Here is a 20,970-nt window from a genome sequence, read left to right as displayed (position 1 = left end):
CAAAATACTAAAGTTGGGAAATATTGCAGATATATATTCAGAAAAGGTTAATTCCAGGCACTTCAGAGGAGACTAGAACTGTTTCCTTAAGTGGAATCAGTCTTCAGAAATAATGCATTACATGTGGAAGCTTAATTTTTCCTTGAGGAGAAATTGCAACTGATTTTTAAAAACGGCACACTAAGAATTATTTAATTATGTATAAGATAATTTAGGAATGGAAGGAAAAAGAAAAAGTTTAGAATGTGATTTCCTCTTTCTTCCCCTAGGTGGCTGATGATGGTTATGGTGTTTCTTATATTATCTTGGATGAAAATTCCATCCATTTTCATGTCTCCAGCAAAATATCTTGTTCTGAGACGGTAAGGGTCAGTCCTTTCCTATGGTTTAATAAATCTGTTCTGATATCTGATTATAAAACTGTTCTACTCATTGTCTAAAAAAATTTAGTAGGACTTGCAACATAGTTATGTGTGTTTTCTTTCTCAGCATATTGCTGTTTTGTTGGGGGTTTTTTGTCTCCACCTGTATAAATTTAATAGATTTATAAACCAAGAAAAACATATTCTATTTCACTTATGCATGTGGCCCAAGGTAATCTTCACATATGTGTGGTTCCCTGGAACTCATGCAAAATGACTTATATCTGTCCCATAAATAGTAAGATGGATGTCTCCTGTTTTTTGTTATTGCAGTTCTGCTTTGATTTGTCTCTGGCTGTAGTTGTAAAGGCAGAGTAAATTGTATGCTCCCTATTCTTTAAATCTTCTTCCTGTAAGTTGTAATCTGTGCTTGAGAAATATAGTCAATCAAAAAATTATTAAAATAACACCCATTAGAATGTAGTAGATGTCATCTATTCAATATCCTGCTGTTGCAGAGGTCTACTTTGAGTGAGCTTCAATTCATTCTTCCCTTTCAGATTTTTTTTATGACTTTACTAAACATGCTGAGTTTGTTAAGGATTACATAGCTGAACTAGTTTTCCTCTTTTAACCTTAACTTGTTGGAGAGATCTTGGTGCCTTTGGTTAATCATTAAAGATTAGGAAATACAACTTTGTTTTTTCATAGTTCAAATTGTTCTTCAGATCCCTGTTAGCTTGTACTTTAAATATCCCTGTATTTTTTACTTAGTAGTGAAGTCAAAGGCCCATACAGAAAAGGCAGTATTTCATGTGCATGGCCTTGATATTCGTAGGGTGTTTAGAGCAGGTCCTGTAATGTAGCTAATAATCTATATTTGTAATCTTAATTTCTTCCTTGCACCATTAATCTGACACTTAGAATAAACGGATCAAGTTCATAGTTTGTTTACACTTAGATAATTGTGATTTTCATTTTCAATACTTCATGTAATTTTTCAATGGCAAAAGAATCGGGATTCTAATAGGAACTCAAAAAATGTTTTTCTGCTCTTTTAGTACTTCTAGGTCATTAGTGATACACTTTCTGAATATTCTTTTGTCTTCTGAAAATTAGCTTTTGCAAAATCTTGTATAAAAAAGCAATACCAAACGCCACCTATTTTAAAGTAACAGAAAGGTATAGATTCATCTGATTTCAAAAGGAGATGATCTCAATTCTGTCTGTAGGAAAGTAAATGCACAATGAAGAACTCGTCAGTAATAGCATAAACTTGGATTAATTTGTATAGTATTAACATTTTTGTAGTTTAAATTCCACGTTTTATGGTAAAATACATGCCTTAATTCTATGAGCTCCAAAATTACAATGTGTTAAAAGGATCCTTCTTTTGCTTAAAAGATAACTGTTGATTGATAGTACGAGTCTTTGGTTTTGTTTTTTGTTTGTTTGTTTTCAAAGGATTCTCATCGTTTTGGAAAAAACATCCAAAAAGCAATGGTTGACATCATGGGTTTATTTAACCTTAGTAAAAACTGTACTAAGTGATTTGCCTTATTGGTGCCAAGCAATCTCCTGTTGTTGGGATGAGAACTCTTCTGAACAGTGAATGAGAGCAAGGTTTGTCAAACAGTAGATGGCGAAGAAACTGAATCAAGATCTTCTTGATCACCTGCGGAAACCTTAGCAGTGTATCGAATGTTTCTTCTTTTTGTTTTTTTCAGTAGTGTTGGAAGAGTTTATTTCCACAAAGGATGACTTTTGAAATCTTGTATGTTTCTAGGGATGAAGTATAGTATCATTGCATGAGGTCATGTATATTCTAACTCCTGCAGCTTTCTCTTAATTTGTATACACTTGTTCTTATTTTACTTAAAATTAGTTTACTTTGTATTCCAGAATCAAAGGGATAAACGACACCGTCTTAAAGTCAAATACTAGAAAAAGTTCCATTTGCTATGTATTAATAGCAGAATGTTCTTCAATGTATCTGCTGCTTTATGTCAATGAATGACAAAACTTGTGGCTGTTTACCTTCATTGTTTTTTGTTTTGGTTTTGCTTTATTTTTAAAGATAACTTCTGTAAAACATTAAAAAAAAAAAATCCCTGATATAACCCACAATAACATACGAAGTTATAGAAATTTTGGGGGTTTTGGGGAAAAAAAAAAATCAGGTAGTGAGTGTTACATTGGGTAGTAAAACGTGTTACCTAATTAGCAGGTATCACATTTTTCTTATTACTTTCAAGCATGTTTGCCATATCATTGATTTTTATTTCTGTATAAATAAATGGACCTGCTGTGCTTGTACATGCAAGTGCCTTAGAAAAAGAAAGATCCTAAACCCAGGAAAATAGCTTATGCTGGGAGTTGGTTTTACATTGTCTTAGTGGTGAAGGAGGTGAAGTAGTAGTAATGCAGATCTAGTTTTCAAATTATAAGTTAGGTTGATGTGGTATAAGTAGACTTGAATATGTTGCCATATGGTGCAGTTAGGCTTAAAGCTGTGATGAAATGCTGCCATCTGAAATGGTAAAAATCATTCCCGATGAAATGCAGGAGTAACTTTTTCAGAGCTACAGATACTCATGTGTTTATTTTGGTGAATGCTATTGGTGGTCATTTGAGGTAAGAGTTTCTGGGTCCTAGGGAATGTCAATTTAGTTAATGCAACCTGTTGGATAGTCTACAAAGCAAGGCTGCCTGTAGAGACTGATCAATTGCATACAGTTTGCCTGCTTTCAGCCTGGAAGGACCACTACTACATTGCCAACCATCTGCATGAGAAAAGCAAACTAATAAAACGGTGGAAAATAGCTCCAGAATGGGAAAATCCTGGCCTTCTCAAACCCCTCCTGGGAGACGCTCTTGGTCAAGCAGTTTCTGAACAGTACAAAGAGGAAGGGGAAAGCTGTTTCACTCAAACAGGAGCATAATGTTTCCAAGTGTAGAAATAAAACAGCTACTAGAAAATGGAGCAACTTTGTGTGCTATTCTTCTCTTCCCAGGCTTTATAGGTGCAGTTACTTTTTACATCCTGCAGTGCAGTAAACTGTACCTGTTAGCACCAATTTGTTTTTTTTTTAATGTAAGGTACATGGTGTTTAGTAATACAGTGAATGCTGCTCCAGAGCTATGCTGATTTTAAAAGGCCTTTGGTGTTGATATAAAACTTCCCATTAGACTTAGAATGTTTTCTGGCCAGTATTTCTAACTTCTGTGCCTCTTCATGTTGTTTTGATGTTTTTCTTCTTTGATCTAGCTATTAAAACACCTGTGTATGTACGTTTGAGGTGGGAAGCCTCAAAGATCCCAGATGCATACTTATGCAAATGCATGCTTACATAAATGTAGGGAAACCCTCACAGAAATTGGCTAAGGACACTCATCATTTGATTAGGTACAGCATGTGGGAAAGGACACTTTGAAATAAGCTTTACTGTGGCTGGCAGGCCTGGCATTTATCAAACAACTCCCAACAATTTTACAGTGATCTATTCTTTTGGAACTGCAGAAATAATGCATTGTTTTGGTTTGGTTTTTTTTTATTGACCACTGACCAATCTGTGCTTAAATTAACATTAGGGCATATTAGTTTGTAGGATTTTCTTTTTTAAAAAAAAAAGTTTAGATTTGACTCTCAGGTTTTAAATGTTTCAAGTCTAATTGTAGTTAATGCAGTTATCAATGCAATTTTACATTCTTAAAGAGTAAGTATAATTGGCACAGAAAGTTAGGTTTTATTGTAAATGTTTTAAACATTTTTGTGGTGTTAAATGTTTGTTTGTTTTTTTTTAATTTGGGATAGATCATAATTCCTAAACAGATAAGATTTTATTGTGTCAAGAGCATGTAAATAAAATACGCTTTTTGGATGTAAATCTTAGAAATCCACAGTGATTGTAGCGTATATTAATTTAAATCTTAATGTTCAATATTGTGTACATAGAGTAAAACTGCTTGCTTTTTTGTTCAAAAGCCATAGGAATGTAACTGAAATTACCTAGATTTTAATGAACCTTCTAATACAGTGTACTTTATAAAGTAAAATGTTCATATTCCAGAAAAACTATTAATTTGTTACTAAAACCTTGAATCACTTATTCTCAATTAGTGATTTAAGAGCTCAAAATTAGGGTTGAGTAGGCAGTAAAAGGTTGGATGATAATTGACCTGTTTATTAAATAGCAGTGTGGAATTAGTGGAATACCTCAAATGTGCATTTTCCAAATTTCTTATTTAAACTATTTCATGCCAGAAATTAAGACAGCTTTAAGTGCATTTAGAGGCTTCCATTGTCCAGGATTAACACCATTCCAAACTAAATATTCTTTTAAGGGTTGGGTTTTTTGAGGGACAAAGGAAGTGTATGCCTGATCTTGAAATTCATGGTTCTAATTCAGCCTTCATACCAATTATTTTCTCATATAAAATATATTAATTTAAGTTAGTTGTTTGGATTTATCTTCTTCAATTACTCTACATCTATGGTTGGTTATTTACATCCAACACTTTGTCTCTATTTTCTAACTTCTTCTGTGACTTCAAAAAATAAAATAAAATTTCACAATTACTCCTACTTAGTACAGTGTTTAAAATCTTTTGTATCTTTTTCCCAGATCCGTTGCTGCTGTTTCTGGACTTGTGAAATCATTGCTATTAAATCCAGTTAAGAATGGTAGCAGCAGACTGCTCAGTTTATTTTAGCAGTGATTTATACATGTCTTGCTAACTAATAGGGAATGTGTTAATGAACAATTTTTCTTTTTCAGGTTCAGTAGGAAGAAGAAATAACATAGGTCTTACTTTAGATGAGGTTTTTTTCATGGGATCCAGATAACTTCTGGATGTTTCTGTGAAGCAGTCTGCCTGCAAGCTAGTGGATAGCACTAGTTTGATCTTTACAGTGAACAATCCATAGAATATGAATGGTAAGGCAGTGGAGAACTAGTCCAGGCACAGAAAGTTAACATTGTTAAAACATTATTTGCTTTATCTGAAGATTCCCAGTACCTGACAACCCCTTTGAAATTGCATTAAAAAGGGGGACTATGTTGAGACATTGACGAGGATTTTTTTCTTACCCTTTAAAGGTTCATGTGCTGTTTTTTGAATTGCTGTTTAATAATAATAAACTCCACCAAACAACAACAAAAAAATCCCACACAAAATGCACCAAATAGTTTTGTGAGACAGACTATTTTCACAGTCATTTAGCTTGCTGTTTTTCTTGATGTTGCAGCCTTCACTATGTGAAAGAACACAGTGATTTCAATTTCACACTTTATCTCTTAGTTACTGCTAGTTTCTGGTTGTATTTCCAAGGCTGGATACTGAAGTTGTAAATTGATATGTTCAATCTGAATAGAAATGGTGTATGGAAACTTTCTAGGCACAGAAAATACTGCTGTATTTTGGAGGGGGTTTTTCCCCCCTCTTCCCTTTGCCTGTTTTTTAAGGATGGCAAGTATAAGATGCATCTTATACTCAGAAAATGTTGCTGTAGTTGTACGTGATATATGGGATTAATCAGCTCTGAGATTAATGAACTCCTCTTGGGAAGCAGTAAAATAAAAAACTTTGCTGTTAGCTGAAATCTTTGAGAGGTAAGGAGAAAGCGATGGGTTTCTTTGTTTTGCTTCATTCTGTTTTTTCTAACTTTCATGGCTGTAGACCTGGGGCCAGCAGGGTAGAAGTTTGTACCCAAAAGCATAAGGAAAAATTGCTTCTAGTTTCTTCTTGGATTAATTGGCACCTTATGGATGAATGGTAGCTAGAATTTGTTTTGGTGGGTTTAGGTGCTGTGTTGGGTTTTTAAACACAGAATTTTCTAAGAATGAAGGCATTAATATATTAAATGAAAAGTTTAGGTTCAATTTCTGCTTTTAAGGAAACCATCTTTTATCTAAAATGGCCATAGGTGGTGGCTGGGTAGGTTTGGAGTGTTTTCTGAACTCTGAAATCTTTATGGCAGCAAGGTGACAATTCCAAGATTTACATAGTGAGTTGTAGAAAGGCTTCTCAGAGCAGAAGCTGGAAGCCAGCTATTTCACAGAATGGTTAAGAAGGGACCTCTGGAGGTCATCTGATCCAACCATGTCAGATGGCTTTTTGACTGTCTCCAAGGATGGAGACTCCACAACCTCCCTGAGCAACCTTTGCCAGTGCTCAGTCACCCCTACAGTGAAAAAGCGTTTCCTGATCTTCAGAGGGAAAGTCATGTTTCAGTTTGCCCATTGCCTCTTGTCCTGTCACTGGGCACCATGGAAAAGAGCCTGAGTCTATCTTTGCAACCTCCCTTCCACTTTATATCTCCAGGCTAAATAGGCCCAGCTCTTTTCTCAGAGCAATCCTCTTCTCCCTTAACTATCTTCATGGCCCTTTGTAAGACCTTCACCACTATGTCCGTGTCTCTCTTATGCTGGGGAGCCCAGAACTTGACACAGCACTCCAGATATGGCCTTACCAGTGCTAAGTAGCACTCTTCTATATGCATTATAACAAATAACCTCTTACTCAGTATCAGGGTCTCTGGTTGATCTTTTTGACAATACAAGGGTACTGCAAGATAATTTCTAAGGGAAATTACACTTACAATACAAAACAAACAAAGTAATCCCCCAAGGCACCTAACCAAATTTGCAGCCCGTGCGTGTGCTCACAGTAACCTCTGCGAAGTGCAAAACTCGCCGGCGCTGGCGGGTGAAGGGGGGGAGGGGGGGGCAGGGCAGGCTGGAAGCGGCGTCCTGGCGCGTGCCTAGCCTCCGTTAAACGGTCTGGCGCGCGGCCGTCACTCCGCACTCACTTTAGAGCCGGCGCTGGCTATGGGGGAAAGTGAATTTCCTGGAGGAAACGGCAGAGACATATCCTCTCCTGAAGGCCCGGGGTGGAGGTGGGGCCTGCCCCCACCCTTCCTGGCCTGAAAACCAGCGTGAGAAGGTGGGAGGCCAGCCGGAACTTCTGGGCAGGGCCTGTCTCCCTGCCGCGCCCCGCCCCACGGATGTCCCAGAGCTGCAGTTGGTGGTTGATGCACATGGGTTAGAGAGACTTAAACCGTTAGAGGGCTGCCATATCCCAGTCCGGTCAGGGGGACGTGAGTAGCTTGACTCTCCTCATATTGTCTTAGTCTAAATCCAGAAATAGTAGCGATAATAATGCAAGTGGATCTTGGCCTATGTCTTTTTAATGGTTGCCTTGTGATACTCTGGTACAGGTGCTTTGGCTTGTGTTGTCTGTGACTGGCAATAGTGACATGGAGAGTACAGGTAGGGTTTGATCTTAATGTGCTACTTACTGACTTGAAATGGTGTAATTAAGCTGTCCAAATGTACCAGGTCAATTTTATTGATGATTCTTCTTGACTACTAAAGCCATGTAGTGAAATTCTGATTTAAGTCTGAATGCTGTTAATGTGTTTAAAGGTTACAGGGAATGTGTTCTTATGGTAAAAGCAGTTTGTTTGTGGTGGCTTGGTGGCCTATATTTTCTGAAAGCTAGATTCAGAACCCCAACAACCTCTTCCAGCATTATGTTTTTAAGTTTCACATTTAGATGTTAATTGGGTTAATATGCAGTATTATATATATATGTGCTGTTGTTTGGCTTTTCATTCACTTCTAGAAAGAAAAAATACTCAGAAGAATACCAAAATAGAAAATTTAATTATCTTCAATGAAAAAAAATAAAAATGAACCAGTTGAAAGTCTGTCCATGACTATGGAGAATCAGATATTGCTTGATATAAGATCAGTAATAGACAGTGGACTTGTAACTGAAATATTTAGTCAAAATAGTCCTATTAGTTTTGAAAACTTTAATCTGGAAACTGCAGTAATTAATAATCCCATTGAAGAAGGATTACTATCTACTCAAGACAATCATTTATGCACTGTAAACATGGGAGAGACTTTGTTAGATCACTTCAAGTATCCACTTACCGCTGAAAATCAAAATACAACAGTAAAAGTTGAAGTACACCCGCATGGAAACAACAGCTGTGATGATGATGATGATCTTGAAAAATACAAGGAATTAAATCTTCCAGAAGCAGCTGAACATACGCATTCAACTTATCTGCATTCAAATGGCATCCACTTTCTTTCTTCTGTAGCGATGCAGCATAAAAATTGCAGTATTCCAACTTCAAGCATTTTCTCTCTAGAAGGAACAGTCAATCAAAATGTCAGAATGAGACCAGTAAGATTAAGTGAAATAAGAATTTTTATATATTCATGCTTATTTGTGACTTAAATGTTTGGAATTGCCACATTAAAACTTATATGGGATCCACATGACGCTTAAAATTATGTCATGAATTTTATACTAGAACAAACTTAGTAGTAAATACAGAAATAAATTTCTGTTTTGTGTTGCCAGAAATAGCATGCAATGTGAACAAAAGGTTCTGACTGTTGTTCTTTTGTCTATGTTATGAGCCATATTTTTAAATGACTGGGTAGTTATTTTGCTCCTTAAAAAAATCTTACCACGTCACAAATATATGCACTTTGGGTTTGTATATTACCATCTATATTAGCAATTATTAGGTAAGCGTACAAAAGACAAATAGGATATTAACTTTTGTTTTATAGTTGCACAGGTGACACACTTAAAATCTTAAAATTTATAGTCCAAATAAGTTAAAATTAATTTATTTGCAGCAGTAAACTGTAGCCTGTATTGTTAAATCTCAATGGGGAAAGTAGTTTTGTGAGAGGGGTTTCTGTATAGGTAGAAGTTACATTTTGTATGTAGGATCACTTAGTAACTAGAAAGGTACACTACATAAAACTTCTTGTGAAGCTCACAGGACCATCTGCTTAATGCAGGCTGTTCATATGTAGCATACTTATATGTCCTTGCATCTTTGTTTATGGCTGTAGAATATCATCTGAAGAAATGTCCAAATTTTAAGTTTGTACTGTGGCTCCTTCTGGAGGGGTACTGAGGTTTTATCTGAGAAGCTACCTTGAAATAATTAAGCATACTAGTTGACATTTTTTTCTATGTAAATATTTTGACAAACAGTGCTGTTCTCAGATGCAAAAATCAAAAACTTTAAAAAAACCTCCAAAAATCACTTGGTTGAAAATGAGGTCTGATTTTCCCTAGCAGTATCCCACTGAGGTGCCAGGCTGAAGCCAGGTGGCACATGCCAGGCTGTCTGTGCAGGAAATCTATCACAGAAATCATTGCTGACATTACCCAGTCCATTGTGTTTCCCAATGGCATTTCATCCTGAGATGCTTGAGGTCTGTCATGACGGTTACCTCACATGTTTTGGTTTTCTTTCTGATTTCAGGTTGCAGTTATAATTTAAAAGTATCTCTGGCTTGGAAGGTTGTTTACACACATGCTCAAAGTTATTAGTAGTTCTTTAATAATTGAGACCTTCAATCTTTTGAACCCTTAATAAGATTCAAAAGACTGGTAGAAGCCTGTGGAAAATAAAGATTTGATAAGGCATTAACAGTTGCTTTCTTCAAAGTCAAGTTGACGATAATGAAAATTTGTTGGACTCTGTACAAGGAGCTAAAAATCAGATTTAGAAAAAAATCTTTCTGACCAGCTTTCTTCCTAGTATCATTACAGTTTATCACACTAAATCTGCAGGTTTCCTTAACCTGCCCTCTTTCTTGAAGGTATTAGAACAAAATTCTAATCAAGTTATAAATAATTTTATTGAAATAAAGCAAGCTGGCTGATTGTTTCTACACTGCTTGCTTACCCTCCTAAACTGCTGTCTATAGTAAGAGGAAGCACAGCACACACAGATAGAGAGCGAATTGTCTAGCTCGAACAATCTCAATTCTAATTTGAAACTGGTTAATAGTTGGTTTCTGTCTTTGTTCCATTTTCTGTTCATTTGATTTGTTTTTGAAAATACAAATGTAGGTATTAAGTATGATGCTATTATAGTTGTAAATTCATTAGATCTGAATCAAAACTGTAAGTTGAGTAGAAAAGGCAGAAATAATATTCAAGGCATATAATTGTATCTGGTAATGCTGAATAGGCTGCAGCATTTATGTGCTTAATTATGTCATGAAAATGTAAATAACTTCCAATTTTCAAGGTCACTAAGTTTTTTCTTTATTCATTTGGCTTTTTAAAAATGAATCATTTAATGCATAAAATAGTTATAAATAAAACATTCTTTTCTTCAGGTGTTCAGATCATTCATACCTCCAGTTGCAGGTGAGAATAAATGTATTTGTTATGATCAGTTTAAAGGAATCCGAAACAGTACTATGCAGTTACAAAACTTGACCAGTTGCTTAAATGGTAAGTGCCCCAAGTCATTGAAGGGGATTTTATTTCTTTTTTCTTCTCTTTTAAGCTTAGGGAAGGATTTAAATAGCTAAATAAATTAATTTCTGGATTTGGCAAATTGCAGTATGAACCTTTTCTGATGATGTTAATGTAACTAAGAATGAACCACTGTTTGTCCATGTGTGTTCATGTTGCTTCAACCACGTAGTTCAGTCTTACTTTTGATTTTCACTTCCTGTCATACCACCTCCACATTCCTGCAGGGGACTGTGAAGAAGATACTCCTTCTTGCAGCACAATTTTCTTTTTAATTGAGTTGAACAATGTTTTTATTTCATTTTGAAGTTTCACCACCGGTTATGAAAGTTAGGTGGTTTGCAATAATGCTGCTGCTGACATTTAGCTCATGAGCAGTTGTTTGATGTGTTTTGCTCATAGTCTCTTCACAATCCTGCTCAGAGTTAAACTGACTGCTAGATTTGATCTTACAAGATAGTTTATCCTGAAGCTAAATGAGTTTTACCAAATGGGCAAAATAAACCTTGTAAAGACATCAAAAAGACCCAAAGTCTGTTTTTCCTGGCAATTCTGTTACAAAAGAGTATTAAATATTTCTCTCACAAGAATGTAATGCTGTAGTGACATCAAAATCTTTTTTATTGGTGCTGTAAAGGAGTTCTTGGTATAAAACACTGATCTTGTGTAAACAAAATGTGCTTTATTTTATGTACTAGAATCTTCCAGCAATATCTGTGGCTTACCTCAGACTAGTGCTTCTGTCTATGATGAAATAGTAAGTATGCATGCAAGGTTTTATTATCATTGAAAGAATCTGTTCAAGTGTTGAATGTCTGAAATGTGATTTATTGTAAGTGCCAGAGGGTAAAAGCTTTTTTTAAACACTGTCCTATCTGGTCTGCTCACAAAAGAGAGGGAAAGAAAAATGTTGCTCCATAGATTTCCTACACTGCTACATTGTGGAGGAAGAAAGAATAGTATCTGGATTTTTTGCTTGTTTCCATTCCTGGTGGCTCCTGTCTGACACTTGCATATTCTGGTCCCAGTTCAGGCCAGTTGGGGAGCAGGCATCTCCTAAGGCCACCTGAACACAAATGGCTTATAGTGGGACTCTGCCAAATACCCTTTGAGTACCTGATTAGTATTTGAGCCTTTATCACATGCGCAGCGTATAAAAAAGGAACAGAGCTGAGGTTGGAAATATGGCTTTAACATTAGCATCCCCTGCCTATGGAGAAATGTTCTTTGCAACTTATTTATTCTCTTAAAATACTTGAATTTTTCAAATATAATTTCCTAGATATGTGCAAGAGAAATTACAGAAATTCAGGTATTACATGAAAGGGAGATTTCTGAAAATTACTGGAATTTTGTAGCCATGTTTTTTAAGGTTGTCCATTCAGTGTTTTAAAGTGTGTACTGAGAGGGGCAAGGCTTCATCTGGAAGTGTGACTTTTGTGAATATGACACTGTAATAAGTTAATGGATTGCCAAGATAGGTGATAAATATGTTTTCAACAAATGCAAGTGGCACCACATCTATGATGGAACGCCATGACACACAGTAGCTGATCACCGTAACAAAAGTTATTTTGGAACAATCTGATTTATAGGTATAACTGAATTTGCAGTCCAATCTGAGATGACTACTACTTACTTAGACTAAATCCCAATGATCTCCAGTCAAATTATATAATTCAAAACTAATTCTTGTTTTGCATAATTTGCTGTGACTATTGCCTAACTTCTCCAAGGCAGTTTAGAAATCAGTTGATGCTTCGTGATGTTGGAGACACTGAACACCATTGTTACTGTGAAGTATGTTACTGTTCATTGTTATTCTTCAGGAATATTTTTACTTGAAATACAAGCAAAAATTATTGTGCTATTGACAAGTGAATTAACTATTCTCAGTATTACATTTGAATACAATCCTTGTTTTAAAATATATGATTTATGCAGATACATTTTTAAATGTATTGTATTTGCTTGGAATTTAAAGTAGATTTTAAAGCATCCCTGTTAAGATTTAAAACTTTGTATTTCAGGCTGAGGTAAGAGAGACAGTTAGGAATGTTATCGAGAATCACCAAGACAGAGCAATTTTTCAGAGTTCAAATGTTGACGAGTCTGGCTGCAAGTTATTAGCATTGCACAGTGTAGCAGAGGAATCCAGATGTTCACACAGAAATGATTCCAACCCTGTGGTAATTATATCCTGTAATTGATAGCAAAATTATATCATAGAGAAAATTAACTTATTTGTACCACTCTAACATCAAGAAGTCCCACTTAGTATGCTGTGTCAAGAATAATAAGGCAGTCCCTTCCTCGGACTCACAGTCTAAATTTTATCTAGTTACAGTGCTACTTTATACATACATATATAACATATTCTTTTCTATTTAACAGCTGGAAACAAAAGAAAAAACCCAAAAACACCAATGTGAAGATTACTTCGTCCAAAGGAATAGTCTTGATTTAAAATCACAACTAAATAAATGAAACAAAACATGAACAATTACAATGACATGTTCTGGTTAGGGAACTGAATCAGAAGCCAGCACACTAGTAAATGGGTAGAATATGATCTACAAAGCCCCATGGAGTAATTTAGAGAACCAGCCATCTGTATCACCTAGGTTGAGGAGCTACAGTGTTAGATCTCAATAGCTGTTTCCAAACATAAATTAAAATTAAGGGTCAAAAAGCAAACATCTTAATGCATAATGATCCATTTGTTTGAGAGATTCCAGTCTGGGATTATGAAGTTTTATAAGATAAATGGTACTCTTGTGAAAACCTTAATATGCTTAGAATTAGTTTCTTAGATGAAAGCTAATCATTAGTTACTCATTCCAGGTTATGTGCCAGTTGGAAGGAGGTACTCAAATACTCTGTATAAACAGTTGTGGCACACAAGAGCTAAAACCAGTTCATCTAATTCCTGAGTATCACAACCAACATAATTATCTTCAATCAGGTACAATAAAAATGAAAATTGTCTTTAGCCTGTCAGATAGTGTGTCATAGATTATTAATGTGCAACTGTGTGTGTCTATGTTCTTAAGCAGCAACAGTGGGAGGTAAACCAAAGCTAATGTAGCTATCACCAGTTATTATTTTTACTTTGTTTTATAACTGAAAAATTGCTAGGCACTTCAGTGTAATAAGAATGATGTAATAGATATGTTGAATTTATTACAAGTTTTTAATACACAGATTACTTTTCATATAAAGCACATTTAGCGTAAGCACCTGCGTATATTTGCATTTACCCCACCTTGCCACCAAGTGTCACTGTTTCTCTATAAATGAAGAGCAGCGTTGAGGGCTGTGAGTATTATTTGTCCGTGGGATTCAGAATGTCTCACTAATATTTACATAATTGTGTGAACTTAAAATGCCATCAGTTTTTAAAGAAAGTGGTTTCTGAGGTCCTAAAGTTAATGCTATTTAGATAGAGTAACAGATTTTCGTCTGAGCAGCAACAAAGTATTTGAGTGTAGTTTAGTTTTAAATAAGTATTTATCGAAGTATAGCTTCCTCAAAAACATTGTTAACATGGTTTATTTCATTATTTATTATTATAATTTTATTACTGTGGTGCATTTTGGTAACAATGCGAAAACAAAGCCTTTTGATATTAGGCACCGTACAAGCACAGATACTGCTCTCAATATCATGTGCTGAGTGTGAGCATCTCTCAGCAGATGCTCGAGGTATGGAGCCTGTTTACTTATATTTTTCAGATGCCATCAGAAGAGTAAACCAGGCACATTCAAGTTAAAGGTTATATTCCTTTATAAAATTCAAACTCTCATTCATTTGCTGTAATATTAAGCAAGAAAAAGCTGAGGGGGAGTGTACTGGTATATGTTTTTTAGTTTTTATTTGCTTGGGCTTTCTTCTGCTTTACCTATCTTCACAGCAAGTAAAAGAATTAGGTCCAGAAATTATATCTAAAAGTTTCTAGGGACTAGTCTCTTCAAGTTTTGAATTAAGCTATCTTTTGGCTGCTTTTTTTTTTTTTTTTTTTTCTTTCTTTCTTTAGATGGGATGGAAGTATGTACAGGTATAAGATTCATCTTGTAATCTTACTAAGACTGGTGTTTTCTGCATAGGCTAGGATGCTCATGTATTTACATGCAGTTCTTCACCAGGACTTACACAAAGACTTACTCTTGCAGCTATGGTTTTCTACATGGGTTTTTAGTAATTTTTTTTATAAGCTAAAGACCTCTGTTCCAGATGCTGTCTCAGAACTCTGGAAATTTGTAAAATAAGAATTCAGGATAAATATATTTAATTGTTTCTGATGTTTTTCTTATTTTATCAAAATATTTTAAGTCAGTCATTTGAATTTAAAGGTACTTGATCTCACAGAGTACAAACATCCTGTGCTCAAATTCCTAGCTGACAAATTGGTGGCAGGTTCTTCTGTCAGGGGCATTTTTGTGTGGTCAAGTTTTTATTCTTTTTTTTTTTTTTTTGTAATGAGAAAAACATTTCTGGAGAGAAAAATTCTAGGTCCTTCATTGACGCTATTTATTGTAGAGGTAGGAGAAAGTGCTAACAGAGAACAGACAGCCTCAGGTAATTTTTTTTTATTAACAAAAGAAGTTGAAGGTACCAATTTGCTTGTATGCTTAATTCAAAAAATATTTATGCAGAAACGAAACTTTACATACTGTGAGTAGTTCTGCTATCTTCAGGTCAATATCTTCTTTTCAGATGTGGACAACCCTGTAACAGCTGTACTGGGGCAGTTTTTGCCTGTTCCAGGTGAACTGGCTCTGAATGAACAAGAGGTAAAGAAGTTTTATCCTTTAAACTTGTTAAGTACAATGTACGCTCTTTTTCCTTCTTTAAAAATGTGTTGTTAACTCTATGTTGGTAAATAACAATTGTGTGCATTTTCTAAAGACAGTTTAGCTAGTTTGGATAGATTAGTTCTGCACTCAGTATACTTTCTGCACATAAAGGTTTCTGATTTCAACATTTTCTAGAAGTAATACCAGAATTAAAAATACAGTTTGCCATAAGAAAAATAAATTTATTCCAGTTTTGACACTTTGAATTTGGTATTGTATAGAGTATGTTATTTCTGAGAACCATTTTAAGACTGTTTTGGGATGAAAGAAAGCACATTGAGTTTTACCAGATGAAAGGGAGTATTTTCTTCCAGTAGGATTTTTTACACTCTTTTCTTTTGATTAGAATTTAACAGTCATTAAGCCTTTATGATTTTTTCAATTTTTTTTTTTTTTTGATGAAAATTGAACAGAAGCCTAAAAATCTTTGTGGATGTTTGGTTTCTCAGGTGTTACTTCCAGCAGAGCTGGTAGCAAAAATCACTGCAAATTTTTAATTGTTAACTTTTGATTTGTGTAAAGTGAATATGTGATGTTGGTACAAACACAGCAAATGGTTTGTGGATATCAGCCACTATCATAAAAGAGGGATAAAAACCCCAAGGGTCAGATCGAACAATGACCTAGGCAGTCTTTCATCTCTAAAGGCAGTATATCTGCAAATTGATGCCTAAACATTCAGCAATGATGTAGACAGTCTTGTAACTCTTCTCTAACTTTATCCCAAATGAGTTGTTTCCTAGATTTCTTCTCTTGCTTTAAATATATCAATTTTCATCGTCTTTATGGTCAGCTAGAGTAATCACATATTAAAATAACAGTGATTTACAATTATTCACTGTCCTTCCATTACCAGTAATATCAGCATAATTCTAATTGTTCTTCCCTTGTCTCTCTCCATAACCAGGCCCTTATTAATCATATGTCTGAAGAGACAACAGATCTGCAGTGTGTTTTCTTAGCTTGTGAGCTTAGTCTTCAACCAATTAGATGTGATATTGTAGTTGAACATAATGTAAATCATCAAGTCACTAGCCAGTTTCAATTGACTACTGGAATTAAAAGCAACTGAACCTAGAATTATCAGTAAATTGAAAATAGTGCACCAACGCTGCAGCACTGAAAGCTGTTCTTGGTTCTTTGCATTGGGAAAAACAGGATTCCTAGCATACTGAATGGTTTCCAAGAGGAGATGCATGCTGTTTTCATGACTCTCTACTTCCATAAGTTTATACTAGTAACCTTGGCAATCAAATTATCCCTGAAGCAGTTTCTTTGTGTTACTTTGTTAACTTACAAGATTAATTTTTAAAAAGTTAACATGAACAGGATATATGCATTTTATCTTAAACAGTTTGAAAATGGACACTTAGAACCAGTAGCTAGCACTGCCACATTCCATCTAGAATCAAATCTGCATGGACCAGTGAAAATGACCTCAGAGGGGTAAGATGCATGAAACATCTTATATCCATGATGACTTTTGAATTTTAGACTGGCAATGACTCCTAGATATTTTGTGTTGCATAGCTGCTTCTCTCTTGTAACAAACATGCAGTTCTGTAAGAATGCTGTGTGTATATATCTTGGTAGTCAGAATGCTAGTTGCTGGCAGTCAAGACTATGTAGCAGGGTTTTCTTAGGATCAGTGCAATTGTGCTGTCCATTTGCCTGAAAAACATTTAATTTTCTAAGTTAATTGATATGTTTCCAAATGTAATTAGCAAGCGTTTAGCCTGTATTTCTAACTCTAGTGGAATTCTTTTAATAATATTTAATTGCAGATTATTTTTAAATAAGAGGCAGATGCAACCCCGGTGTGAAAGGTGAGAGAGCTTTGCAGTTGCACAACCATTACCAGGTTGTATGACTAAGGGCCAACCTGTCCCAAGTAGTGACAGCTGGTGGATAGAGCGAGATTACAGATTGTTTATTCTCTTTTTCTCATGTACTCTGTGAGGCCACACTTGTTAAGTAGCACCAATATTGGTGTAAAAAAATAAAATCGGTATCTATTGTTTCAAAACTACAGAATAATTAGTTTTCGTTGTAGTTGTATTTGTATGTGTTTTCTAATTTTTTCCCTTTTCAACTTGTGTAGCTTACCTTTTGGTTCAGGGGTTACAAAGTCTAAGAAAGCATGTAACTGCACAAAATCTCAGTGTCTTAAATTGTAAGTAATAGTTTATCAACATTTAATAAATGCTAATAACAGTGTATAGATGAAAGGACAAACATACAAGAAATGTGTGCTTTAAAATTAACAGTAGATATGTGTCAAAAATTACTCATCTGATACTGAGTTAGAAAGACCCACAGTTTATGTAAACTAGTGTGAGATAAGCTCAGAATTTGGTGCAGAGGTGTAGATGACTGCATATAATCCAAAGTATGAAAAATAAAAAGAGAAGTTAGAAAATTGTTCAGAGCATATCTGGAAAATCCTATGTACAATGTAAATGCTGTATACTGAAATATAATTTCTCTGTCTTGCTGCTGCTCTCATACATAAATAATATCCACAGAGATGTATACACGATAATTAAAGTTTGATTCATGGATGGACTGGTTGTATTTTACAAAATGTAAAATTGAGAGAGAGAGAGATGTGATTAAATTACAGAGGAAGGAACATTTTTCATGAGTAGAAACTGAACATTCTGCCTAGAAGTAGAATTTAAATTTAAAAATTTACACTTAAACCAGTTAATCTTTTAATTTCTTATGTTACTTTACATGTTAATCATAGATATTGTGATTGTTTTGCCAATGGTGATTTTTGCAACAACTGCAACTGCAATAATTGTTACAACAACCAACTTCATGAAACTGAGCGATTTAAAGCCATTAAGGTAAAAAAAGAAAAAAAGTACAGTACACATTAGTATCAGCTTCATGTATGAAAAATATAGCAGTATTGTTTTTTCCACTAGTTACAGTATTTGAAATATGTTATTTTTAACATAAATAAAGCTAAGTGTTGCCTCTGTATTATTCTTAATATAAAGAAATTTAGGGATTTCTTTCCTTTTTATAGAACTTCTGATACTTTGGATTAAAACTAGTAATGTGTTAACTGAATGATAATTTTTATTCTTGGAAGTAAGTATGCAAACCCAAAGTTAATTTCAGAATTTTAACTTGAAGGAAAACTTATTATATCCCAAAGTCAGCCAGTAGTTAAAGGAAAACAAATTATTATTGTTATTATCCAAATTATTATTCTCATTGACAGATCTTCCACAGTTGTCTGTGTTAGTCTTTCTGGTTGACCCATGCAGCAATACAAAGTTGGCTTTCCTGGCAGCGACACTTAACCCTGCACTAGTGAGAAGCAGGTTGCTTCTACATCTACTAAAATCTACTGATTTTATTAGTGGAATAAAGAATAATGTGTGGGGTAATTTTTGTGTGTATATCAAACTGCAAAATCTGGGCAATTATTTAATCTAATATGTATGTTACATTTTGTAAGTTTTAAAGTGATAATGAAAAGTCTTATTCTACTGCTCATGCTTTAAAGATATATTAATGGCTTTGTGCTTCTTCTATGCAACTCTCCAGAACTCTTTTTGTATCACTCACATCATTTCAGGATTGTACAAGATGTCCATCTGTTTAGAGGTAGAGCTTTCCCACATCCAACCAGTCAAAGCCGCAGCAGTTTTTGCTGTCAATATGCAACAACTAGTTTTCAAATCAGATGCTCATCTGTAGATTAGCTGATGGGGTTGTTGGTGTCTAAGCACTCCTTTCACTGCTGTGGACAGCATCTTGTAGAGCATAATAGATCTTGTTTGCCACTGATGAAAGCATACCTGTGCCATCCCTAAATATTGTAAATAAAGGGCGTATAACCTCTTTAACCTGCCTTTTAGTTAGTCCATGGCATTGAGAGGTCTTGGGACCTAATTAAAAACTGCTGTTCCAATCCATTGCTGATTTCAGTGAATGGTCTTTGTATTGGGCCATTAATAAAACAAGATACATTTAAAACTTCTGAGGGGTATGTAGCTATGTAGGCAAGGGTTCTTTCTTCACTGAGAACTTCTTGTTTCTGGTGAAAGTAGCATCAGCAGTGAAAGAAAACCAGTCCCAGGAGAATAGTAGATGGGTCATTTAGGTTATTCCATAAAAGCAATGTAAGTTGCTTCCCGTGGTAGAGCCAAGTTGGCTTAGTGTTCTGGAATCTTTGAATTTCTGCTTTCACATGCCATGGAAGACTCCTTTATCCATGGGTTTCATACCACCAATAATGAGAGTGGGAAGTAAGAACTTCTTTGTTAAACATTGGACCACAGTCATTCAGGTGTTTAAAAACATTTCTTTGAATTTCTCATGACCTAGCAATTTTTGTTTTAGGCCTGTCTTGATAGAAACCCAGAAGCTTTCTTACCAAAGATTGGGAAAAGGAAACTAGGAGAAATTAAACCTCACCATAACAAAGGATGTAATTGCAAGCGCTCAGGATGCCTCAAGAATTATTGTGAGTGCTTTGAGGTGAGTCAGGTGAACTTTCCTCTCATCAGTTACAACTTTAACATTGACTATATTCTGTAACTACTGGTTGCTAAAAATAATCACTTCTCTTCTTTGCACTTTTGATCATAAAACTTTTTGAACACAGGAGGCACAGTATCTTTCTTGTCATGAACTGAATCTGGCTGAAGTTAATCAGTTAAAGTATCAGGAAGTCTCAGCCTATGCCTTGCTCCAGAAGAACCAAGGAATGGTTTTCTTCTAATCCTGGTAGTTTCTTTGCATCTATGGTATTTTGTTATCTTGCAAAGTTATCTACAAATTGAGGGGAGGAGTGATTTGTCCATGTACAGAACATCAGTCTTCATGGGGAATCCATGGGAAAAAACCTGTCTTGCTTCCTTACTGTATTGATACTGGTAGTCTCACTCTGGGAGTATCCAAGACCAGCACATCTAGAATAAGTCTTTGGTGGTATGAGCTCCAATAGTTGCTCAAATGTATGTTTAATTTAAGATCTATACAATTTTTATTATAAGTATTCTATATTTGCCAGGCTAAAATTATGTGTTCCTCTATTTGCAAATGCATTGGTTGCAAAAATTATGAAGAAAGTCCAGATGAAAAAGAACAGTTGAATGTGCTAAACTACACGGACATTGGAAATATTAAAGGAAATAGCCCAGTTTTAACTTCAACATTCAAAATGTTACAAAAATTGAAGAAAGACAGGTGAATATTTGGAAATAGCAATGAATAAGCCATTGGTCTGACTTCATTAATTTTTCATGTAACCATTATAATTATCTAAGAAATGGTGACTAAAATGGTAGATGGCTCAGGTGCAAGGAATCACTTCACACAGCATTTGCCATCTTGTTTCTATAAACATATAAAAAAAATAAAGGAGACGCTATAACTATCCTTTAAGAATATAGTATACAGAGTTCAGGGATATA

General features: G+C 35.0%; 1 protein-coding gene across 10 annotated transcripts in view; it reads left to right on the top strand.

The window, feature by feature from the left end:
* Positions 1 to 20,747, top strand: part of LOC129206825 (carnitine O-palmitoyltransferase 1, liver isoform-like) — a 63,572-nt gene extending 42,825 nt beyond the window's left edge. For 7 of the 10 annotated variants that reach the window (XM_054826789.1, XM_054826787.1, XM_054826790.1 and 4 more), the window contains 2 exons: positions 270 to 362; positions 1,827 to 4,949. In XM_054826789.1, coding sequence (XP_054682764.1) covers positions 270 to 362; positions 1,827 to 1,913 — 180 coding nt within the window. In that variant the 3' untranslated portion in view covers positions 1,914 to 4,949. Of the gene's footprint in view, positions 1 to 269; positions 4,950 to 16,886; positions 16,979 to 18,281; positions 18,385 to 19,894; positions 20,033 to 20,567 lie in introns of those variants that run through there. The other 3 variants (XM_054826798.1, XM_054826796.1, XM_054826794.1) reach the window with 3 other exon arrangements.
* Positions 20,748 to 20,970: the final 223 nt, after the last annotated feature.

The sequence above is a fragment of the Grus americana genome, chromosome 5 (assembly GCF_028858705.1).
Source record: "Grus americana isolate bGruAme1 chromosome 5, bGruAme1.mat, whole genome shotgun sequence".
NCBI lineage: Eukaryota > Metazoa > Chordata > Aves > Gruiformes > Gruidae > Grus > Grus americana.
The sequence above is the reverse complement of the archived record's forward strand: the minus strand, read 5'-3'. Positions and strand labels throughout refer to the sequence as shown.